The 26,502-nt window shown below is 41.6% G+C and overlaps 1 protein-coding gene across 1 annotated transcript; it reads right to left on the bottom strand.

Moving 5' to 3' along the window:
- Positions 1-7,036: 7,036 nt before the first annotated feature.
- LOC101734323 (protein kinase C delta type) lies at positions 7,037-14,406 on the bottom strand. The gene is made up of 8 exons (XM_004914903.2): positions 13,806-14,406; positions 12,847-12,953; positions 12,585-12,752; positions 11,826-11,917; positions 9,635-9,773; positions 8,667-8,858; positions 7,782-7,910; positions 7,037-7,153 (listed from the first exon to the last, which is right to left on the bottom strand). Exons 1-8 carry the CDS (start codon positions 14,404-14,406, stop codon positions 7,037-7,039), a joined length of 1,545 nt encoding a protein of 514 aa, XP_004914960.2.
- Positions 14,407-26,502: the final 12,096 nt, after the last annotated feature.

Genomic DNA, 26,502 nt, shown 5'->3' with positions numbered 1-26,502 from the left:
GGCCCCCCGCGGCCGTGGGTCTTCTTCCTTTATAGTTACACCCCTGGTTAAGAATGGATTAATCACAAGTAAGGAAATAAGAGGGTGATTACAGATTTGTGTGTGGGGCAGTGGTTAGTAAAAGGGTGAATCATGGGTAATGGAATAGGAGGAAGAGAGAAGTTTTGGATGTGGGGCAGTGGTGTATATTTATGGACCACCCTTTATACCCCTATGTGGGCCCCCTTTGTAGAGGAAGTAGACACCTGGCCCCCCGCAGCCATGGGGGTCTGCTTCCTCCATAGCTATGCCACTGATGTGGCCCATTGATTAGGATTGGTTTAATCAGGGGAATAATGAGGGTGATCCACAATTTTTGCAAAATTTAGGAAGAGGGCACCATGCAATGAGATTTTGCTTGCATTGCAGTTCATCTGTGACCCTCCATGTTGACCCCCTGTAGGAAGTAGACCTGGGCCCCCCGCGGCTGTGAGTCTACTTTTTCTATAGTTAAACCACTGGTTAGGAAAGGGATTAATCATGGTTAAGGGAATAATTAGTAATTGATTATGAAGAAGATGACAGAAGTTTGGGATGTGGGACAGTGGTGTAACTTTATGGGACCAAGCACCCCGCAGTGAGATTTTGCGTGCATCACAGGCCACCCGCCACACCCCTATGCTGGTCCCCATATAGAAGAAGTAGGCCTGGGCCCCCCGTGGCCGTGGGTCTTCTTCCTCTATAGTTACACCACTGGTTAAGAATGGATTAATCACAAGCAAGGAAATAAGAGGCTGATCACAGATTTGTGCTTGGGGCAGTGGTTAGTAAGGGTTAATCATGGGTAATGGAATAGGAGGAAGAGAAAAGTTTTGGATGTGGGCCAGTGGTGTAACTTTATAGGCCACCCTCCATACCCCTATGTGGGCCCCTCTGTGTAGAGGAAGTAGACACCTGGCCCCCCGCAGCAATGGGTCTTCTTCTTCTATAGTTAAACCACTGGTTAGGAAAGGGGTTAATCATGGCTAAGGGAATAATTAGTAATTGATTATGAAGAAGACGACACAAGTTTGGGATGTGGGACAGAGGTGTAACTTTATAGGACCAAGCACCCCGCAATGAGATTTTGCATGTATCACGGGCCACCCACCACACCCCTATACTGGTCCCCATATAGAGGAAGTAGTCCTGGGCCCCCCGCGGCCGTGGGTCTTCTTCCTCTATAGTTACACCACTGGTTAAGAATGGATTAATCACAAGTAAGGAAATAAGACGGTGATCACAGATTTGTGCTTGGGGCAGTGGTTAGTAAGGGTTAATCATGGATAATGGAATAGGAGGAAGAGAAAAGTTTTGGATGTGGGCCAGTGGTGTAAATTTATAGGCCACCCTCCATACCCCTATGTGGGCCCCTCTGTGTAGAGGAAGTAGACACCTGGCCCCCCGCAGCCATGGGGTCTGCTTCCTCCATAGCTATGCCACTGGTGTGGCCCATTGATTAGGATTGGTTTAATCAGGGGAATAATGAGGGTGATCCAATTTTTGCAAAATGTAGGAAGAGGGCACCATGCAATGAGATTTTGCTTGCATTGCAGTTCATCCGTGACCTTCCATGTTGATCCCCTGTAGGAAGTAGACCTGGGCCCCCCGCGGCTGTGAGTCTACTTTTTCTATAGTTAAACCACTGGTTAGGAAAGGGGTTAATCATGGTTAAGGGAATAATTAGTAATTGATTATGAAGAAGACGACAGAACTTTGGGATGTGGGACAGTGGTGTAACTTTATGGGACCAAGCACCCCGCAGTGAGATTTTGCGTGCATCACGGGCCACCCACCACACCCCTATGCTGGTCCCCATATAGAGGAAGTAGTCCTGAGCCCCCCGCGGCCTTGGGTCTTCTGCCTTTATAGTTACACCACTGGTTAAGAATGGATTAATCACAAGCAAGGAAATAAGAGGCTGATCACAGATTTGTGTGTGGGGCAGTGGTTAGTAAGGGTTAATCATAGGTAATGGAATAGGAGGGAGAGAGAACTTTGGGATGTGGGATAGTGGTGTAACTTTATAGGACCAAGCACCCCGCAATGAGATTTTGCGTGTATCACGGGCCACCCGCCACACCCCTATGCTGGTCCCCATATAGAGGAAGTAGTCCTGGGCCCCCCGCAGCCTTGGGTCTTCTTCCTTTATAGTTACACCCCTGGTTAAGAATGGATTAATCACAAGCAAGGAAATAAGAGGGTGATTACAGATTTGTGTGTGGGGCAGTGGTTAGTAAAAGGGTGAATCATGGGTAATGGAATAGGAGGGAGAGAGAAGTTTTGGATGTGGGGCAGTGGTGTAAATTTATGGACCACCCTCCATACCCCTATGTGGGCCCCCTTTGTAGAGGAAGTAGACACCTGGCCCCCCACAGCCATGGGGTCTGCTTCCTCCATAGCTATGCCACTGATGTGGCCCATTGATTAGGATTGGTTTAATCAGGGGAATAATGAAGGTGATCCAATTTTTGCAAAATCTAGGAAGAGGGCACCATGCAGTGAGATTTTGCTTGCATTGCAGTTCATCCGTGACCTTCCATGTTGATCCCCTGTAGGAAGTAGACCTGGGCCCCCCGCGGCTGTGAGTCTACTTTTTCTATAGTTAAACCACTGGTTAGGAAAGGGGTTAATCATGGTTAAGGGAATAATTAGTAATTGATTATGAAGAAGACGACAGAACTTTGGGATGTGGGACAGTGGTGTAACTTTATGGGACCAAGCACCCCGCAGTGAGATTTTGCGTGCATCACAGGCCACCCGCCACACCCCTATGCTGGTCCCCATATAGAGGAAGTAGTCCTGGGCCCCCCGCGGCCGTGGGTCTTCTTCCTCTATAGTTACACCACTGGTTAAGAAGGGATTAATCACAAGTAAGGAAATAAGAGGGTGATTACAGATTTGTGCTTGGGGCAGTGGTTAGTAAGGGTTAATCATGGATAATGGAATAGGAGGAAGAGAAAAGTTTTGGATGTGGGCCAGTGGTGTAAATTTATAGGCCACCCTCCATACCCCTATGTGGGCCCCTCTGTGTAGAGGAAGTAGACATATCTTAAACCAGAGTTGGCGCTCTCATAAAACAAATTGTCAAAATATGTGAATTAATTGTATATATTTTTATTAGTGAAATTACAATAAAATCATATACACATGATAATACCTCATAATAAAAATCCAGATAAATTAAATCAATACACCAGATAAACCAACATTTATTATAAGAACTAAGATAAGTCAATAATAGCCAGCGTGATAGTTCATAATATAGTTAAAAAATTAGGGAATCAATATAAGATCAGCACAATCAGATTAAAAATTGAGTAAATAAATAGAATGCATCTGTATAAAAATGGAGATATATAGTATGTAGATAATGCACATAAGCCCTATCCTTAATTACACAGTAATTAAAACTTCAGCAGCATTTGTTTGCCAAATCCGGCACACAGTGAATAACCGATCAATCTTTGAGATGTTTCCCCAATGAAACTCAATCAGGGGAAAAAGCCTAATAGAGGAGAGTAGAATCTCTAAGTAAGCGCACTAGTCTGGAGCGTATATAGTTATGCTAAGTATTCCAAAGATAGTGCGCACTAATACCACTCAAGAGTCAGCCCAAATAAAAATAAATGTAAAATAGGCAGTGAGTACCCCCGTGCTTTACCAAAAAAGCCAAGGGTAACATTTGACTTTTTTGGTAAAGCACGGGGGTACTCACTGCCTATTTTACATTTATTTTTATTTGGGCTGACTCTTGAGTGGTATTAGTGCGCACTATCTTTGGAATACTTAGCATAACTATATACGCTCCAGACTAGTGCGCTTACTTAGAGATTCTACTCTCCTCTATTAGGCTTTTTCCCCTGATTGAGTTTCATTGGGGAAACATCTCAAAGATTGATCGGTTATTCACTGTGTGCCGGATTTGGCAAACAAATGCTGCTGAAGTTTTAATTACTGTGTAATTAAGGATAGGGCTTATGTGCATTATCTACATATTATATATCTCCATTTTTATACAGATGCATTCTATTTATTTACTCAATTTTTAATCTGATTGTGCTGATCTTATATTGATTCCCTAATTTTTTAACTATATTATGAACTATCACGCTGGCTATTATTGACTTATCTTAGTTCTTATAATAAATGTTGGTTTATCTGGTGTATTGATTTAATTTATCTGGATTTTTATTATGAGGTATTATCATGTGTATATGATTTTATTGTAATTTCACTAATAAAAATATATACAATTAATTCACATATTTTGACAATTTGTTTTATGAGAGCGCCAACTCTGGTTTAAGATATAGCTTTGATTTGGTTTGGGATTAGTTTGGAGGTAGGCAGCTGCTCATTACTAATTATTCACTTATTATTAATAATCATTCACTTATTTCACATTATTTGGTGTGGTAACTTACACAGCGGGTAATAATATTAGATAAGCGCGGATAAGGCTAAATATTTAGAGGAAGTAGACACCTGGCCCCCCGCAGCCATGGGGTCTGCTTCCTCCATAGCTATGCCACTGATGTGGCCCATTGATTAGGATTGGTTTAATCAGGGGAATAATGAGGGTGATCCAATTTTTGCAAAATCTAGGAAGAGGGCACCATGCAATGAGATTTTGCTTGCATTGCAGTTCATCCGTGACCTTCCATGTTGATCCCCTGTAGGAAGTAGACCTGGGCCCCCCGCGGCTGTGAGTCTACTTTTTCTATAGTTAAACCACTGGTTAGGAAAGGGGTTAATCATGGTTAAGGGAATAATTAGTAATTGATTATGAAGAAGACGACAGAACTTTGGGATGTGGGACAGTGGTGTAACTTTATGGGACCAAGCACCCCGCAGTGAGATTTTGCGTGCATCACAGGCCACCCGCCACACCCCTATGCTGGTCCCCATATAGAGGAAGTAGTCCTGGGCCCCCCGCGGCCGTGGGTCTTCTTCCTCTATAGTTACACCACTGGTTAAGAATGGATTAATCACAAGTAAGGAAATAAGAGGGTGATTACAGATTTGTGCTTGGGGCAGTGGTTAGTAAGGGTTAATCATGGATAATGGAATAGGAGGAAGAGAAAAGTTTTGGATGTGGGCCAGTGGTGTAAATTTATAGGCCACCCTCCATACCCCTATGTGGGCCCCTCTGTGTAGAGGAAGTAGACACCTGGCCCCCCGCAGCCATGGGGTCTGCTTCCTCCATAGCTATGCCACTGATGTGGCCCATTGATTAGGATTGGTTTAATCAGGGGAATAATGAGGGTGATCCAATTTTTGCAAAATCTAGGAAGAGGGCACCATGCAATGAGATTTTGCTTGCATTGCAGTTCATCCGTGACCTTCCATGTTGATCCCCTGTAGGAAGTAGACCTGGGCCCCCCGCGGCTGTGAGTCTACTTTTTCTATAGTTAAACCACTGGTTAGGAAAGGGGTTAATCATGGTTAAGGGAATAATTAGTAATTGATTATGAAGAAGACGACAGAACTTTGGGATGTGGGACAGTGGTGTAACTTTATGGGACCAAGCACCCCGCAGTGAGATTTTGCGTGCATCACGGGCCACCCGCCACACCCCTATGCTGGTCCCCATATAGAGGAAGTAGTCCTGGGCCCCCCGCAGCCGTGGGTCTTCTTCCTCTATAGTTACACCACTGGTTAAGAATGGATTAATCACAAGTAAGGAAATAAGAGGGTGATTACAGATTTGTGCTTGGGGCAGTGGTTAGTAAGGGTTAATCATGGGTAATGGAATAGGAGGAAGAGAAAAGTTTTGGATGTGGGCCAGTGGTGTAAATTTATAGGCCACCCTCCATACCCCTATGTGGGCCCCTCTGTGTAGAGGAAGTAGACACCTGGCCCCCCGCAGCAATGGGTCTTCTTCTTCTATAGTTAAACCACTGGTTAGGAAAGGGGTTAATCATGGCTAAGGGAATAATTAGTAATTGATTATGAAGAAGACGACAGAACTTTGGGATGTGGGACAGAGGTGTAACTTTATGGGACCAAGCACCCCGCAATGAGATTTTGCGTGCATCACGGGCCACCCGCCACACCCCTATGCTGGTCCCCATATAGAGGAAGTAGACCTGGGCCCCCCGCGGCCGTGGGTCTTCTTCCTTTATAGTTACACCCCTGGTTAAGAATGGATTATTCACGAGTGAGGAAATAAGAGGGTGATCACAGATTTGTGTGTGGGGCAGTGGTTAGTAAAAGGGTTAATCATGGGTAATGGAATAGGAGGGAGAGAGAAGTTTTGGATGTGGGCCAGTGGTTTAAATTCATGGGCCACCCTCCACACCCCTATGTGGACCCCTCTGTGTAGAGGAAGTAGACACCTGGCCCCCCGCAGCCATGGGGTCTGCTTCCTCCATAGCTATGCCACTGGTGTGGCCCATTGATTAGAATTGGTTTAATCATGGGTAAGGGAATAATGAGGGTGATCCAATTTTTGCAATGTTTAGGAAAAGGGCACCATGCAATGAGATTTTGCTTGCATTGCAGTTCATCCGTGACCCTCCATGTTGACCCCCTGTAGGAAGTAGACCTGGGCCCCCCGCGGCCACAAGGTCTGCTTCCTCTATAATTACACCACTGGGGTGGGGAACTGGTGAGGAAAGGGGTTTGTCACAGGAATGGAAAAAAGAGAGACACAAGTTTGTGGTGGGTGGGACAGTGATTAGGAAGAGGGGAAATCATGGTGAAAAGGTGGGAGACAGAAGTTAGGGGTGGGTGGGAGCAAGGCTATCTTTGAAAGAGTTATACTCACCATAGTTCAGACTCCTAAATGATCTTACCTTTCTTGTTCCATCCTTTAGAAGTTAGAGATCCCGTGTGGTGTTGGCATCAATGGTAGAACCAGGTGACATTCACAGGAGATGGTTTAGCGTTGGTATAGCAGGTGGATTGGTGGTTCTGGGGTACAGCGTGCCATAGATGGTACAATGTTATGGGCTTCAGGTTGTTACAGGCAGTAGCTAATGATGTTATCCCACATTATAATAGAGGTGATGCCTTACTCCTGCCAATTCCAGCTGGGGTCCACATAGGAGAAATTTTTCCACTTGGTTTCTTCATTGGAACACTGAGGGGAGAATGCTGGCTGGTATTCATGAAGGTCGTCTGCTGATGGCTATGAACAAATTAAAAAAAGTGCTTAACCTTTTATACAGCATTGTATTGTTTCATTTCCATTGCCACTGTTTTTAATGTAGATTTGTTATCACACCTGATTAATTATGCCCCTTAGCCTTCTAAAATAAAGACCATATATACCGGCATATGTTTAAAATCTTTATAGAGAAAGCAGCCTTTTACCTTCACAGAAAATAGAATACACTCCCTTCTTCTGTTATAGGGATATGGGAATCAAACTAATGAATAATGCGGTCACTTAGGGATTGCTAACTGCAAGGAAGAAAATGGCTAAGCCAGTTGTCTGGTGTTATTATGGAGCTGACCTACCCTCTATCCCAATAACAGCAGGGGTCTTAAGCCACTGGGACAAACTCTTTACCTGAACAATACCAGCTCCTATCACTCTGGTAAATATGAAGAGCAGCAAATTATCAGGCTGTCTTCCTAATGGGGCCTTACGTCACTAAAGGAGGCTAAATTTGGATCAAACTGTACAATTGATTGTCCACCTGGACATCACTTGAACAACGGATAAGTAGAGAAGAACTCAAGAGTAAAAAAGGAGTAGTAGCGCCCCTGTGGGATATTACTAGATTATTCATTGGTTAAGACCACAAATTTACCATTCCTGGCTGGAAAGGAGGCGTCAATCTTCGATTTTCCAGATCTTCCCAGTTGATTGTGCTGTAGAAAGCATGCTCCCTGATGTTCCCATTCAGTCCAAGCCGCTGAGTCTCATCATTCTCCAAAAGCTAAAGAGAAAGATAGTCCTTTATTTGAATATTGCAGATATTAAGCTGGGTACCGCCTCCCACGAATAGGGGTAATAAGAATAAGAAAAGGAAGACTTTTTCTTTATATATTAAAAATCCTTAATAGAAACAGTTCTATTGTTTTTTTTACAAGAAGGACTTGACTCAGCCATACATGTAACCATCAATAACTACACCGCCTCATACAAACTACCAGTATTTTAATGCTTACAGAACTAAAGTCCATCTCAAAAATACTCTGGCTGGGTATACAGGTATCCCTGTAGGGGCTCAGGTGGGTGCATAGGCTGTACAGACTCTTTCTTAGAGATTTCTGTACTGCGTATGCGCCCAGCTGGAACCAGTGCAGATGTTACCTGGAAAATCTGAAAAAGATGGTGAATATTTTAAAAAGTTTGCACCAGGGACACCTTTCATTCCTTCTTCTCCCAGTTTTCTATACACCTCTTCCCCAATATCGCTCAAATACCTTATCAAATGTTAATGTTTGGTTTCCTTTTTCCTGTTAATTGTTATCAATCACTTTTACTGTTACTTCAGGGTTAATAACCAATAAAAATAAAGTTATATAAAAGGTCATCATTACAGTAATATGAAATATATATGTGCAGACCTTTTGAGTTAAAAATGGGACACAAATGGGACCTCTAATACTTATGTATACCACAGCTATATACTATATTAAATACACTGCAATTCCCTTATGTATTCCTCTATTTAACTGCTGATATTTACCTTTGGCAGGAGGTCCAGCATTTCCTCGCTCATATAATCTGGGTAATTAGGTGTTCTCATTTTAATCATAAATCGTTGCCTAAAGAGGCTGCCTGAATGTGGAAAAGGCAATTCTCCTGTGGCCATTTCATACATTGTAGCCCCAAATGACCACCAATCCGCTGCTGCATTATAGTCTTCGCTCGATAGAATCTTTAAAGAAAAAAATAAAAACAACTTAATTGGCTACTTATATTTGTGACTTTAATATAAAAACAAGGGTACATTGGCAGTTTTCTCCATAGGATTGCTATCTACTGCTTCTCATTACTGTCAATAGGAATCGCACTGCAATTCTTGCCCATAACCTGGCATGCCTTTTTGCTCTAACACTGGAACACCTGAGATATGACAGGAAGATACTGGTCTCTTCTCCCTACCACATAACTTTTCCTCCATTTCAATAATAGAATGTTAGGAAGCAAAGCTGTATTTTAGGGAACAGCAGCAAGTGTTTGCATTGGGTTTTTACTCTGGGACCCCTGTGTCAGAAAGACTTTCGGTAGAGGTACCCATTAGGTTAGAAGGCATTTATTTTGATCAGTGCTAGATACCGCAAGAATTCCCAGAAAGAATGGGGTGAGGCTAAACTCATCATTTGCTTCAGCTCTCTTAATGCATTTACCAAACCGTTGACATAGGTTTAGGCACTTTGAACATCAAGATTTAAACAGCCCAAGGTGGCAGCACCAATGTGCCTTAAATTACTCCTAATAGATTCTAAGAATCTAAATAACCTGACATTGCATTGTGCCAGCACTTGTTAGATGATGGTTTCCCATGGCAGTAGGATCATCTAAGATGCTAATGCTATTCTATAGATTTTTTTACGCAAACCTTTCATCCAATATATATATATCCTTTATATATATATACAGTATATATGCTACTGGGTATATATTGTAAATATTAAAAACAAAGTATGTCACCTCTGGTGCCCGGTATCCAGGGGTTCCTGCTAAGCCGCTCGTCTTCTTCTTGCCAATGAGGCCAACTTCAGCAATGCCAAAGTCGCAGATCTTAATATGGCCATCTTTATCTATCAGTATGTTGTCCGGCTTCAGATCCCTGTAGGCGGAATATTAGGCACAATTTGCAATCATAGAAATGTACATAGAGTTGTGGGAAGGAAGTTAAGGATTTTCTAAGACGTTTAAGGATTAAGGTCACAGTCTTAGTGGTGGCAGGTAATTTATTATGTATTGCTGAGTTCCGCAAGGGGCGCACCTACAATCCTGGGAAGCGGAATACAGGAGATTATTTGTGGGAACTCTTGTCAGCTTTGTAAAGGAAATAGAAATATTGTGCTGGGCTTCTTTGGCTTTTGGAACTTTGCAATGAGCTAGAAATTAACCACAAAAGAAGGTGGCAATCCAATTGCCCCACAAGATGCTCTGTGCCACAGCAAGAAATTTACAGTGTAGCAGTGATGAACTCTGTCATAGGAACCTTTGGTTTCCTGGATCTGCCCTTAGGCCAATGGCGTATGGGGAAATATCATGCAGTATGAAAAGCTGCAACAAGCTTCCTAAAAACTCCAGATTAGTAGCTGCTACCTGCATCTGGCTAGGCAGGGAGGACAAAATGCTGAAAATAAATGTACATAGAATGATAATCATCCTGACTCTGCAGGTGCAACTGTAGTATTGTGCATATATGCAGTAAGTGAGAAATTAAGTGGGCAACAAAACCCACCGTGTGCCACTGCCCTTATAGATTTCTTTGAGTGCGTAATAGAACATTCTACACTTTAGCAATAAAACTTTATTATAGTTGTCAGGTCGCTTCTTCTAATCCCGTCAGTATGACATAGGCCTTATGTGTATAACTGAATGACTGTACGTGTATAACTGAATGACTATATTTATACTGACATCTCAAAGAACGTTACAAGACAGATCTGCTCACAGTGAGTGGAATCACGATAACAGTGACTAGTTTAAAGAACACATTAAAAAACACAACATATTGAGATTTTACTGACCGATGAATGATTCCCTTGGAATGCAGGAACTGGAGGGCAACCACCATCTCAGCTGTGTAGAACCTTTCCAAAAAAGAAAATAATCATCATTCCTATATCTCATCAATTTCTCAACTCTCTTAATCACAGAAAAATGCACTAATCTGTGTATCCATTAGTGTATAGAGCACAAGGGCAAAAACTTATTTCACTTATTAAAGGGGCAGTATATTCCCTTGTTCAACACGACTGCAGGTTGTGCATGTGCGGAACATACTTTTTGCCTATTGCCTAATGAAAATTCTGTGGTTCTAATTATTTATTGAGCTGAACAGGGCAAACATGTTTGGCTCTTGCAAGGTAGAAGTAAAACTTATCAAACCCCCCTTTTTTAACCCAATATATATTGGTAACCCTATCTTAGCCCAAACTACATTTTCTGGCTAGTGATTGTCTCCTTTTCCCAGATAGAACCTTGTTATATGAAAGAGGAAGAGAGTGGGTGTTGTGCCACTACACCCCTCTGCTGCAGTAATAAACATATAACAAAACAATTGATATGGTAGATATATAATGTTATATATATTCCACTTAGGTAACTTAAATACATTACCAGGACCTAGCAACTAGGGGATTAAATACAGTATATATATATATAAATATATAGACCAAAGTGACAGCACTCACGGGTTTTTCCAAGATGAGTAAAAAATAACAAAGATGTAGAATTATGGTGAGGAGAGGTCTTTATTGATCCTACGTTTCGGTTTCTTACTGAAAACTTCGTCAGGGATCAGTAAGAAACCAAAACGTAGGATCAATAAAGACCTCTCCTCACCATAATTCTACATCTTTGTTATTTTTTACTCATCTTGGAAAAACCCGTGAGTGCTGTCACTTTGGTCTTTGCATTTTACTTTTTGCTCTGGCACCCGGGTATCATCAAAAGACTAAAGGAGTGCTTCCAAATCTGTACTTTTCTATATATGAATATAAATATATATATATATATATATATATATATATATATATATATAGACTGATCTCTTGGGGGAGAGCTACAAGCTCTGGAAAAAAAATAAAAACGAGCAACTATTGCACCTGTTTTGTACTTTACATTTACCCTGGAATTGTCATTTCTGCCTGATAATACTCACATGATGCTTGACATTGGCAGTTTTCCTTTGCAGTCAATCATATCCCACATGGATTTTCCACTGCAATACTCCAGGACAAAGAAGGCTTCCAGCTGGTAAGGACAGATTAGGGGAATGTGAGACATGGGACACTAACACCTACAAATACAGCTGGCAATAAGATGAGATTCAAGGTACTTGCTTAATGATAAAACCATCCCAGATAACTTGGGATGTCTGCAGTGACCTCTTCCCCCCCTGCTGAACTGCACCACACACGGCTCCAAATAAGATGCAGAGCAGCACTGTGGTCTGGTGGCTGCCATCTATGGCTGCTTCATGGCATCTTCCCAGCTCTCTGACTGTGATCACTGAATGGCACCAGCTCTTTGCCATACACCACTTAGCTTGGAGAGCAGCCATAGAATGCATCAGCCATTTTAGTAACAGGGCAAATAGGGCAGTATTAGGGTAATGGGTAGGTAGGAGACCTCTGCAGGGGGCTAAAGTTTAGTTTATATATTTCAATGATAAATAAAATTCCTGTAATACACACCATGAAGGTACCATATATACCATATATATTTCAATGATAAATAATATCCCTGTAATATACACCATGAAGGTACCACTACTCTACACTTATGTGAATTTATTGACATTGACAAAGTAATTTTTTTGGTGAGTACTTAATGACAATAAGGTCTGGGAGTGCCAAGAACTAAATCTCAGACACACACATACAAAAGAAACATACATATACACATACAGTATGGTTACCTCTGTTTGCAAAACTGCATAAGAATGGCTTAAAAATGCACATCCTCTGCTGATCTTCAAAAAATAGGCCTCTTTAGTGATGGTATAGGTGTTGGTCTTTGCAGACTTCTTCTTCAAGACCTTTATTGCTACCAGCTGTTTATTTGGTCTAAAAGTAGCCAACATCACCTAATAAAAATAAGAGAAGACATTCAATATCACAGTGTCTCTTGTAGAGATAAAACAATTCCATATTTAATGACTTGGAATATACTTCGCTCACCTGGCCAAAGCCTCCTTGTCCCAGCTCTGAGTGGAACTTATAGTTGTTGATATCCAGGGGATCAGGTCTTTTGATGTCCAGACGGGATCTCTTCTGTATACTTCCACCTTGTTAGAGAAAAGAAATCCCATAGCTCAAATCACATATAAACTGTACATACTAGTATATGTTTAATTTAATAATTTAATCAACAAGTATACGTATGAAAACCAAAAAAACATTTATATTACATTTAATCCCTGACATTACATTTATAATAATATGCATGGGTTCTTGGGAGGTACCTATTTATAACCGATAGGTATTACTTACCCACTTATATCTATGGCAACTTGCAACCTCATCTTAAGCCCCAAGGGCCGATATACATTTTTGAGAGGCAAGATGCAAACAACAATTGTACTATAAAGCGCCACATTTATTCTACTTTGCACCTTAACTCTCCTCATTTGTTCACAGAGCCCATAATAGAGTTGCGCTTCTCTATCTCTGTAAGGGTGAAGACACACGGAGCTACTAGTAGCAGCTCCTTTTTCACAGCTGCTAAATGCCAGAAAAAAACCTGCCAATACTGAGAAATACCACTGCTAATATGCTCTACATGGCAAGTAGCTGTTACTAGTAGAGCCACTGCCTGTTTTTCTAAATGTTGCATTAAGGAGCAGTGGGATTTTAGCAGCACAAGGGGTATATATAGAAATTGTCAGTTAAACTTGCTGTTAGTTATTAGCAAATAAGGGAAAGGGTGAAGGGGTACATATAGGGAATAATAAGGTATATTCCCTGCCACACATAATAAAGATTCAGACAGATTTAATGGCTCCTAATAACATTTACAATAAAGTCTTTGAATATGATAGGAACGTGCTTAAAATTGCACTGAGCAATTTACCATTTAGTTACAATGTACTGTATGTGTCTATTAAATATATACAAAAAGTGCAGTGTTGTTTCCTTACCTTCTAAGGGGTCTTCTGGGCTCCTTGGTCTTTTATTCTTCTCTTCCTTTTGCTCCGTATTTCTTTCTTTACTGCTTTCTTGACTTTGCTTTTCTTTCTGTTCTTCTTCAGATTTTCTTGTAATGCTCCCATCCTCACTGGTCTTCTTCTCTGCTTGGATTTCCCTTACCTTCTGTTCTTCTTCAGATCTTCTTCTTTTAATGCTCCCATCCTCACTGGTATTCTTCTCTGCTTGGATTTGTTTTTCTTTCTGTTGTTCTTCAGATCTTCTCCTATTAATGCTCCCATCTTTAGTGGTCTTCTCTGTTTGGCTTTCCTTTTCTGTTTCTAACTGCCCTTCAAGTCTTCCCCTCTTATTTCTCACATCCTCGCTTGTCTTCTTTTCTTTGTGTTTCTCTCCACTCCTTCTTCTTTTAATGCTCCTATTCTGAATTTTCTGTTCATTTCCACAGCTTTTGTTATCATTTTCTGCTTCTCTCTTTTCTATCTCCTGACTCCTTTCCTTGCTCCAATCCTTGTTGGGTTTGTCTTCTGCAAAGCTTTTCGCTACATCTAATTTCTCTCCAGATGGACTCCGACTCCTTTTCTTACTCAAACTCATGATGGTATCTTCTCCTACACTGTTATTTATAAATTTTATTTGCACTTTCTCACTATTTCTATAATATTAACACTAGCTGATCAAAAACACTCCCTCTCCTACTCACTATCCAAACGTCAGTTGGTCTGAACCCAGCAAATGGCAGTTAAGCTATTGTGAGGCATGTGACCAGTAGCAGTGGCATACAGGGCATCGGGGCGTTACCATGGAGACATGCATGAACTAGAGAGCTGAAGACATGTGATGGCACTACAGGCCTTTCTCCAATGCAGAAGAAAACTTTCTAAGAGCAAAAAGCTCAAGTTGCTCAATTTAAAGAATATAAAAAGATCAGTAACAATATGTGCCAGCAGAGCTGTAATCGATTCCATAATATTTAATAAATCTGAACTGCTAAGGATAATAATTGGTCAAAATGTATGAGTTGTCTTTATGCATCTACTTCAACGTTTCACTGTACAGGTATGGGAGCTATTATCCAGAATGTTTGGGACCTGGGTTTTTTTTCCAGATAAGGGATCTTTCTGTAATTTGGATCTCCATAACTTAAGTCTGTTAAAAATCATTTAAATACTGAATAAACCCAGTAGGCTTGTTTTTCCTCCAATAAGGTTTAATTATACCTTAGTTGGGATCAAGTACAAGGTACTGTTTTTACTCTTACAGAGAAAAAGGAAATCATTTTTAAAAATTAGAATTATTTGCTTATACTGGAGTCTATGGGAGATGGCCTTTCCGTAATTTGGAACATTCTGGATAAGGGGTTTCCAGATAAGGGATCCATATCTGTATTGTATTTCTTTTTCTAACATTATGGCACCATTATTAATTTATGAATGATTTTTTGTACAATGCAAGGTTATAAAGATAATACTAGTAATGGAATATGAATAGGAATGGAAGGAATAGGGGTGTGCCGATAATATATCACATCATACGCTTACACCTGTCTAACCGCGTAGTTTTTTTAGGAGCTACCTGTATTTATACCTCGTAATACGGGTGCAGCAGGGGGTGTGATCTGGATCAAATGGAGCATGGTTTGGATTAGGTTGAATCTGGCACGGACTGGCCACAACAGGGATGTGTCCAAAAATCCCCCTTGTACACTTAGTGGCCCGTTCATTAAAGTACGAATCCGAATCACAAAATACGATTCTTTTCATTTCAATACGAAAATTTTGGAACTTTCGTAGTCGTTGCGACAAATACGATTTTGTCGCACAAATTTTTGCAAAGCACGAAAAATGCGATTTTGTCGCACAAATTGTTGCATGAATTGTAGCAAAGCATGAAAAAGTCGCAGAAATTAATGAAAAGAACGGAGAAAATACGCACAGTTCTAAAAGTTAGAAAAAAATATGATTTTTTTGTAATCGCAGTCATACACTGATAAATGGGCCCACTGAGGCACTTACTAACATGAATGAATGCTCAGGTTATTTATGAGCTGACTCAGGATAGACACAATACAAACAGTATATACAATGTTGGACTGGCCCACAGGGATACCAGGAAAACTCCCGGTGGGCCCAGGTGTGCCAGTGGGCCCTCCTGCTTCTAGCCATTTGGTCTAATTTATAGTCATTCCCTATTTCTGTATGGGAACAAAACAACTAAATATACAGAAGAATAGATTATAGTATATAAAGATAAAAAACTAGGAAAATATAAAGACTGAGTAAGAAGTGGATGAAAAATGGTTCGGAGAGTGGGCCCATGGTCTAGGAGTATATATACACATATATAGGTGATTTCATTCAAGGATTCTATGCCTGTGTTTGTTTTACAGTCAAACAGTGGTAGCTATAATACCCAACTTTGGAAGCACAAAAAGCTGTATATGTGGGTGCAAACCATGGACCGGGTGCAAAATGCAAAAGTATGTAAAGTTTTAAAGTTACGCATAGATTTCCATAACTACCTATGCAATCAAAAGGAAGAATGATCAGACAGTTTAAAGCAGTATTTGTAACTGCAATGTGATTTTATTTTATGTCATAATGTAACTGCAATGTGATATTTAATTATCAAGTATAAGGGCACGGTTGATAAAGGGCACGGCCTGAAACATGTAGTTTGGTATCATTTCTACAATAAAATCACATTGCAGTAATAAATACTGCTTTAAACTGTCTGATCATTATTATCCCCTTGTCTGCATAGACACCTTTAGCATCAGCAGCAGTCACAAATATGGCCAGGGTTTTATTTTTTGTGTTTCCAATACATTTAAGGCAGTATACTGTGTAAAGCAGGGACGTAACTGTAGAAGAAGAAGAAATTGTGGTGCCAGGTGGACCCAGGAGTGTAAGGGGCCCAGTAAGGACCTAATCAATTTTAAAAATATCTTGGTAGAAAACGTCAACTTACCCATGTTTTGGGGCCTTAAACTGAATTTGCTGAAAGGCCCAGTTACACCACTGGTGTAAAGGCTGCACCCCATAGCACCTAATTGCACTTTATAAGGTAAACAAAACAGGGATCCACAAATCCATTGGTTACTCCAGAGTAAAATATTTATGGGTTTTGTGAGCTTTTCAACAAAATCTAATAATTCTGTGTATTCTTCTCTGAACACTTTATTGCCCATATAGTCCTTTCTTCATCACCTGATATCTTTCTCTTTGCTCTAACATCCCCCTCACAAACTTCAAGTCTTTTTTATCCTTTCCCCTCTTCCATGTGCCACTTTCCCTTCCGTGTCCCCCACACCCTCCCTGTGCAGTTCTGCCCTCCTTGCCCCCTCCCCAAGTATCATTCTGTCTCCCTATCTATGACCCTTCCCATGTGCCGTGTTATATGTATGCAGTCCAATTCCCCTCTCAATGTGCCATTCTCTCTTCCTCGCTCATTAGCCCACCTCACAATTCATCCTTGCCCCTTTTCTTTTTTTGTATTATATTGCATTAAAAGCTTTCAAGCAGGAATCCTAATAAAGAATGGTTGTTGCTAGAGAATATATCAGAAATTGGCCAAATAACATTTGCACATATTTTGCAGTGATTTGTTGCCTGTATACAAAATGGGGGCAAACAATTCTAACTGCAGAGTTCCCTGCATTTTATGTTTTGTTTTTTTTTGACTGGGCACAGTCAGTAGTCTACAAAAGAGTAAATCACTGGGGTGCCAATATGTTAGACCCCCACAGTTACTATAATCACTAACCTTAAACCCCAGGTGCTCCTCTTCCCTAAATATTGCACTGGCTTGGGGTATATTCTTCCAGCCCTGTGCTGCCATCTTTTAAATGTTGTTCAGTCCCTTGCTGAGGCCCTGAACCATATACAGTATATACACAGTATAGTTAAAATTCAAGATTTACTGAAGCACATATGTGCTTGTTCCTGACAGCCAAAAGGGAACACTGGGTCCTTTCAATAGAAGAAAACCTTGGAAGGTGAAATATAGCATGAGGAGCACCGGGCCAGGGATTTAGGTTAGCAATTGTAATCAGTTGGTGTGGCCAACACATAGCTCCAAACATCTGAAAACCAGTAAGGGGGACATAGTTAACCACTGTGAAAAAATAATGGCCATGCCCACCTTTTAGCCATAACCCCAAATACCATGACCATGAAAAAACATAACCAAAAACCAGTCATTCCAGTAAGCTTACTACAGAGATGGCCAATAAGCAGTTCATTAACCCCAGAAAGTCCAGTAAGATGGCTAAATAAACTGATAGCTTGAAAGCATTACCTCACCTACGCACAAGCAGAATTCCACAAACTTTTTCTCGTCTCTCTCTGCCAAGCTAAAACTCCTGTTAGAAAAATTAAATATGTTTGCATATTCCACAGCAGCCAGCATGGCCATCTTTGAGTTTTTCCCTCTCTTTTAAACCCAGTGGCAGGTGGTGAAAAGCAAGCATTTAAACTGAAATCCAGGACTATGAGTTTTCTTATGGAAATCACAGTACGGGACAGTTTGGAAGGTATGCTAACATTCTGCCACTCCCCAGTCATTTACACTTTCCTTGCCCTCTAAAGGAAAACTAAGCTAGTTGAGGGGAAGCTTCCAGGTGTATGTTTGTTTGGTGCTGCCCTAGGCCCTGAACCAGACTAGATTGTTTCCCTTTGGAGAGCTTAGGCATGTACACAGTAGACTTTGCTTACTGGGCATGTGTCAGTCACCAAAGGAACAGGTTTGCGCACCCCTGGCCCAGCTCCACTGCTGGATTTCACCTTGCAGCAGGTAAGGGGCATATTGTACTTTTTTTTTTATCTAGGCTCATGGTGCCTATATATAAATTTAAGAGATATCTAGGAAAAAGTCTGATGGAACGTGGGAGGTCCACAGAAGGGGAACCTATGATGGTACTTATCCTACAACCTACTAGTTTCATTTTAATCAGTGATAAAACTAGATTTGTATGCCAGGGCAGGGTTTTAACTAATTTTGATCTCACGTTGGTACTAATCAGGAACTTTCAATAGTTAGGAGAGTAACAACCACCACAAAATCTTATTAGAATGACTATACCAAAAACTGCAGGGGATCTGCACCATCTCTATAAACATAACAGAGTGCCAGCAACATGGATTCTACATTACTGACAAAGCGATGAAGAATATCTTTAGCTGTGGGGCAATCCATTACTCCTGCACTGGTTAAATATTACTGAGAACACTATCCCAGGTTACAAGAAGTATCCCTCAGTTTGGTGTTGCCTGATTTTTTGTTGGGATTGGGATGGGTTAGAGAAAAGTAAGAACCTTCACCCATCCTATGCTGGATAACCAAATACAAAGAGACCCCTCAGACGCTTGTAAAAAACAGAGAAAGAAGTCCATAAGACTCCTACAGTGCATTGTCCCTTGTGGAGGCAGTAAGTCCATTCGCGAATATTACATGAACAAATGTACCACCAGGCTTTGGGATTAGAACCTTAGAACCTCCTAGAACAAGTTACTGTTTTGAAATACTCTACTAATCCCTCCTTCACCTAATATGAACCTAGTAATGAAACAGGGCAAGAAAAGCAGATTTTGTGTATTGACCTTTCATTATCGCAATTTTATACTTGTGTGTGTGCATTTTTCATAGTTAACAGTGCATTGTTGCATGCATATGTTGGTAGAATCCAAGGAAGACTCTCATAAGGGTGCAGGTGCAACTCTAAAACTGGAAAAGTGAAGAAAAATGACAAAACGTAACTGATATAGAAGATACTGGGGCCAGAACAATTTTTTCTTAGTGATTGAAAGAGATCAGGGCTAGATTAGACACTTGCACCCCCAATAAATGTAGGTTTCCTTGTCCTTTAATAAGAAAAAGGTAACTCTCCTACACTCAGGGTTACTGATGGGAATTTTGGGGACCCAAACATCAACCTGATCTTCACAATCCATCCCCCTCATCCTCCAAAGCTCTGTGCTAAACCAGCTAAACCCCACCCCTTATGTAGGAAGCCCAGTCCTTTCTGCGGCCCATATGCACACCCTGCTGGTACATGCCTACCCACGGGCTTAAACCTGTTATTGTGGCAAAACATAATTTTAGAAAACTTTTGCAAACGGAATATTTTCTAATTGTTTATAATTGCTCAAGTGTTTGAATACTATTGCAAGGCACCTTAGATGTTCCATAATTCCACTCTCATAAATGGTTGAATTGGCACACGGTTACCCATGTGAGCAGTAACGCCACGTCAAGGCTTCAACTCTTGTTACTGTCCATTCACACACCTATTCCAGCAAATGGCTCACCCTATCATTTGCTGCAATAGTTCCCTATCTGGTCCAGCACCTAGTGACAAACTGTCATGGGACCTTTCCTCTTCAGTAATGACTGAAAGGAACAATTAGCTAACTATCCATACATACATATTTAATTGGCTTTCACTCACACAGATCTTAGCTAATTTTATTTTGTTGGAGCAAATCACCTGGTTATCATAGGTGTAATGAGGGTTAAATCCCCACTGCTTGGCTAACCATATGATTTGCTGCAATGATTCCCTATACGGTCCCTATTTAGGTGTTCAGACGCATACACTCACTCACACACACATTGGCTATTTTTACTCTGTTGGAGCCAATCACGTTGGCAGCAGAGCATAGGTGGGGTTTATACCTCCGCTGCTTGGCTAACCATATAATCTGCAGCAATACTTCCCTAACCAGTAATGATTTTAGAATATTAACACTAAGGAATCGCTGATGATGGCCCTATTTATGCTGTAGATAAATAAATTACTCAAAAGTGGGGGTAAAGTAGCAGGCAGCATTTTGGTTAATCAAGCTCTGCCTGGTTTTCTCTAAATCTAAGTTTCCCTGTATTTTATGCCTAATATGGCCTGAGATATTTGGGCTTATTTTTACAGTGCCCTATTGTCACATTCACACACATATCTCACAAAATCATACATCATTCATACATTTTAAAACACACTGTAAGCAATTGCTATAAAAAACAGCTTATATTATTGCTGTAATAGTCTCTAACCCTAGTTACATATGTAGCCCATCGCTGGCTTAAAAAAGCCAGAACTGAACCGCTGCTATTTGATTCATTGTAGAAACCATTTCATTTAGTTGTTTTAATTCTAATGGTAACTATAGGTCTCATCTGCACTGACTTAATTACTTATTAGTAGGGGATTGGCCGAACCCCTGAACCCACCCTGACGGATTCTGCAGAATCCCGAACTGAATCCTAATTAGCATATGCTAATCAGAATCGGAAAAGTTTAAAAATTGGCGCGTGCTACGCGCAGCGAAATTATTTTCCCCTAACAATTTAACCCTTTGCGAATACTAATTAGCATATGCTAATTCATGCTAATAAGGATTCGCATTCGGTTCGGCTAGGGCCGAAACCGAATCCTTCAAAATAAGCCTGGATTCGGCCCGAATCCAGAACCAAATCTGGGATTATTACAGTTGAAAAAAGGCATCCAAATTCAACCTTTTGCTGAAACAAACCCTACTTAATGCCCAGATGATCCAGAGGAAGGCAAAAAACCCCCGTCTGAAGCAATCTTTAATTTGCTTCAGAAGGGGGGAAAAATTCCTTCCTGACTCCAAAATGGCAATCGGTACAATCCCTGGATCAATGGGGTACTAAATATACTAATAGCAGTAGCCTTGTACAGTAAGTACATTGCTACAACCTGGGCGTATGAGCTGGTTCAGTATTGGCATACGTTTGGTAAAGTACCAGGGTATAAAAATATCCTGACACTGGTTACTGGTTTCGTTGAATGGGAGAACAGTAAGGCTGTATATAAACACACAGGCATTTGGGGGTGCTTCTAAGCCAGTCTCACCTGTAGTGCAGTCAGCAGCTCCTGCGCTGTTAATGCAAGCTCTGTAAATATGCTGAACTGCCGCCATCTGCTCTCAATATTATATATATATGGCTATGGGCTGTGCTGCAAGTAAAATGGCCCTAGAAGCACCTAGAAATGCCAGCGGATAATACTGAAGAAATGTATCTTAGTGTTCCCCTATTAAAGAAATGGGTGAGCATTTCAAATGCCTAAACTGATACACACACAGCAACGCATACACACACATACACATACACCCATTCACACACATACACACACCCATTCACACACACACACACACACACACACACACACCCATTCACACACATACACCCATTCACACACATACACCCATTCACACAAACACCCATTAACACACATACACACACACACACACACACACACACACATACACACACAGCACACATACACACACATACACACACATACACCCATACACACACAAACACCCATACACCCATACACAGACAGCACACATACACACACACATGCATACACAGCACACACAATAAACATAGCTTGAAGTTTAAAATGTGGGGCAGTGGTGTAACTGGTTAGGAAAGGGGTTAATCATGGCTAAGGGAATAAATTAGTAATTGATTATGAAGAAGACGACAGAACTTTGGGATGTGGGACAGTGGTGTAACTTGATGGGACCAAGCACCCCGCAGTGAGATTTTTTTTTGTGTATCACAGGCCACCCGCCACACCCCTATGCTGGTCCCCATATAGAGGAAGTAGTCCTGGGCCCCCCGCGGCCGTGGGTCTTCTTCCTCTATAGTTACACCCCTGGTTAAGAATGGATTAATCACAAGTAAGGAAATAAGAGGGTGATTACAGATTTGTGTGTGGGGCAGTGGTTAGTAAAAGGGTGAATCATGGGTAATGGAATAGGAGGAAGAGAGAAGTTTTGGATGTGGGGCAGTGGTGTATATTTATGGACCACCCTTTATACCCCTATGTGGGCCCCCTTTGTAGAGGAAGTAGACACCTGGCCCCCCGCAGCCATGGGGTCTGCTTCCTCCATAGCTATGCCACTGATGTGGCCCATTGATTAGGATTGGTTTAATCAGGGGAATAATGAGGGTGATCCACAATTTTTGCAAAATTTAGGAAGAGGGCACCATGCAATGAGATTTTGCTTGCATTGCAGTTCATCTGTGACCCTCCATGTTGACCCCCTGTAGGAAGTAGACCTGGGCCCCCCGCGGCTGTGAGTCTACTTTTTCTATAGTTAAACCACTGGTTAGGAAAGGGATTAATCATGGTTAAGGGAATAATTAGTAATTGATTATGAAGAAGATGACAGAAGTTTGGGATGTGGGACAGTGGTGTAACTTTATGGGACCAAGCACCCCGCAGTGAGATTTTGCGTGCATCACAGGCCACCCGCCACACCCCTATGCTGGTCCCCATATAGAAGAAGTAGGCCTGGGCCCCCCGTGGCCGTGGGTCTTCTTCCTCTATAGTTACACCACTGGTTAAGAATGGATTAATCACAAGCAAGGAAATAAGAGGCTGATCACAGATTTGTGCTTGGGGCAATGGTTAGTAAGGGTTAATCATGGGTAATGGAATAGGAGGAAGAGAAAAGTTTTGGATGTGGGCCAGTGGTGTAACTTTATAGGCCACCCTCCATACCCCTATGTGGGCCCCTCTGTGTAGAGGAAGTAGACACCTGGCCCCCCGCAGCAATGGGTCTTCTTCTTCTATAGTTAAACCACTGGTTAGGAAAGGGGTTAATCATGGCTAAGGGAATAATTAGTAATTGATTATGAAGAAGACGACACAAGTTTGGGATGTGGGACAGAGGTGTAACTTTATAGGACCAAGCACCCCGCAATGAGATTTTGCATGTATCACGGGCCACCCGCCACACCCCTATGCTGGTCCCCATATAGAGGAAGTAGTCCTGGGCCCCCCGCGGCCGTGGGTCTTCTTCCTCTATAGTTACACCACTGGTTAAGAATGGATTAATCACAAGTAAGGAAATAAGAGGGTGATTACAGATTTGTGCTTGGGGCAGTGGTTAATAAGGGTTAAACATGGATAATGGAATAGGAGGAAGAGAAAAGTTTTGGATGTGGGCCAGTGGTGTAAATTTATAGGCCACCCTCCATACCCCTATGTGGGCCCCTCTGTGTAGAGGAAGTAGACACCTGGCCCCCCGCAGCCATGGGGTCTGCTTCCTCCATAGCTATGCCACTGGTGTGGCCCATTGATTAGGATTGGTTTAATCAGGGGAATAATGAGGGTGATCCAATTTTTGCAAAATGTAGGAAGAGGGCACCATGCAATGAGATTTTGCTTGCATTGCAGTTCATCCGTGACCTTCCATGTTGATCCCCTGTAGGAAGTAGACCTGGGCCCCCCGCGGCTGTGAGTCTACTTTTTCTATAGTTAAACCACTGGTTAGGAAAGGGGTTAATCATGGTTAAGGGAATAATTAGTAATTGATTATGAAGAAGACGACAGAACTTTGGGATGTGGGACAGTGGTGTAACTTTATGGGACCAAGCACCCCGCAGTGAGATTTTGCGTGCATCACGGGCCACCCACCACACCCCTATACTGGTCCCCATATAGAGGAAGTAGTCCTGAGCCCCCCGCGGCCTTGGGTCTTCTGCCTTTATAGTTACACCACTGGTTAAGAATGGATTAATCACAAGCAAGGAAATAAGAGGCTGATCACAGATTTGTGTGTGGGGCAGTGGTTAGTAAAAGGGTTAATCATGGGTAATGGAATAGGAGGGAGAGAGAACTTTGGGATGTGGGACAGTGGTGTAACTTTATAGGACCAAGCACCCCGCAATGAGATTTTGCGTGTATCACGGGCCACCCGCCACACCCCTATGCTGGTCCCCATATAGAGGAAGTAGTCCTGGGCCCCCCGCAGCCTTGGGTCTTCTTCCTTTATAGTTACACCCCTGGTTAAGAATGGATTAATCACAAGCAAGGAAATAAGAGGGTGATTACAGATTTGTGTGTGGGGCAGTGGTTAGTAAAAGGGTGAATCATGGGTAATGGAATAGGAGGGAGAGAGAAGTTTTGGATGTGGGGCAGTGGTGTAAATTTATGGACCACCCTCCATACCCCTATGTGGGCCCCCTTTGTAGAGGAAGTAGACACCTGGCCCCCCGCAGCCATGGGGTCTGCTTCCTCCATAGCTATGCCACTGATGTGGCCCATTGATTAGGATTGGTTTAATCAGGGGAATAATGAGGGTGATCCAATTTTTGCAAAATCTAGGAAGAGGGCACCATGCAATGAGATTTTGCTTGCATTGCAGTTCATCCGTGACCTTCCATGTTGATCCCCTGTAGGAAGTAGACCTGGGCCCCCCGCGGCTGTGAGTCTACTTTTTCTATAGTTAAACCACTGGTTAGGAAAGGGGTTAATCATGGTTAAGGGAATAATTAGTAATTGATTATGAAGAAGACGACAGAAGTTTGGGATGTGGGACAGTGGTGTAACTTTATGGGACCAAGCACCCCGCAGTGAGATTTTGCGTGCATCACAGGCCACCCGCCACACCCCTATGCTGGTCCCCATATAGAGGAAGTAGTCCTGGGCCCCCCGCGGCCGTGGGTCTTCTTCCTCTATAGTTACACCACTGGTTAAGAATGGATTAATCACAAGTAAGGAAATAAGAGGGTGATTACAGATTTGTGCTTGGGGCAGTGGTTAGTAAGGGTTAATCATGGATAATGGAATAGGAGGAAGAGAAAAGTTTTGGATGTGGGCCAGTGGTGTAAATTTATAGGCCACCCTCCATACCCCTATGTGGGCCCCTCTGTGTAGAGGAAGTAGACATATCTTAAACCAGAGTTGGCGCTCTCATAAAACAAATTGTCAAAATATGTGAATTAATTGTATATATTTTTATTAGTGAAATTACAATAAAATCATATACACATGATAATACCTCATAATAAAAATCCAGATAAATTAAATCAATACACCAGATAAACCAACATTTATTATAAGAACTAAGATAAGTCAATAATAGCCAGCGTGATAGTTCATAATATAGTTAAAAAATTAGGGAATCAATATAAGATCAGCACAATCAGATTAAAAATTGAGTAAATAAATAGAATGCATCTGTATAAAAATGGAGATATATAATATGTAGATAATGCACATAAGCCCTATCCTTAATTACACAGTAATTAAAACTTCAGCAGCATTTGTTTGCCAAATCCGGCACACAGTGAATAACCGATCAATCTTTGAGATGTTTCCCCAATGAAACTCAATCAGGGGAAAAAGCCTAATAGAGGAGAGTAGAATCTCTAAGTAAGCGCACTAGTCTGGAGCGTATATAGTTATGCTAAGTATTCCAAAGATAGTGCGCACTAATACCACTCGAGAGTCAGCCCAAATAAAAATAAATGTAAAATAGGCAGTGAGTACCCCCGTGCTTTACCAAAAAAGTCAAATGTTACCCTTGGCTTTTTTGGTAAAGCACGGGGGTACTCACTGCCTATTTTACATTTATTTTTATTTGGGCTGACTCTTGAGTGGTATTAGTGCGCACTATCTTTGGAATACTTAGCATAACTATATACGCTCCAGACTAGTGCGCTTACTTAGAGATTCTACTCTCCTCTATTAGGCTTTTTCCCCTGATTGAGTTTCATTGGGGAAACATCTCAAAGATTGATCGGTTATTCACTGTGTGCCGGATTTGGCAAACAAATGCTGCTGAAGTTTTAATTACTGTGTAATTAAGGATAGGGCTTATGTGCATTATCTACATATTATATATCTCCATTTTTATACAGATGCATTCTATT

Source organism: Xenopus tropicalis, chromosome 5 (genome assembly GCF_000004195.4).
Source record: "Xenopus tropicalis strain Nigerian chromosome 5, UCB_Xtro_10.0, whole genome shotgun sequence".
NCBI lineage: Eukaryota > Metazoa > Chordata > Amphibia > Anura > Pipidae > Xenopus > Xenopus tropicalis.
The sequence above is the reverse complement of the archived record's forward strand: the minus strand, read 5'-3'. Positions and strand labels throughout refer to the sequence as shown.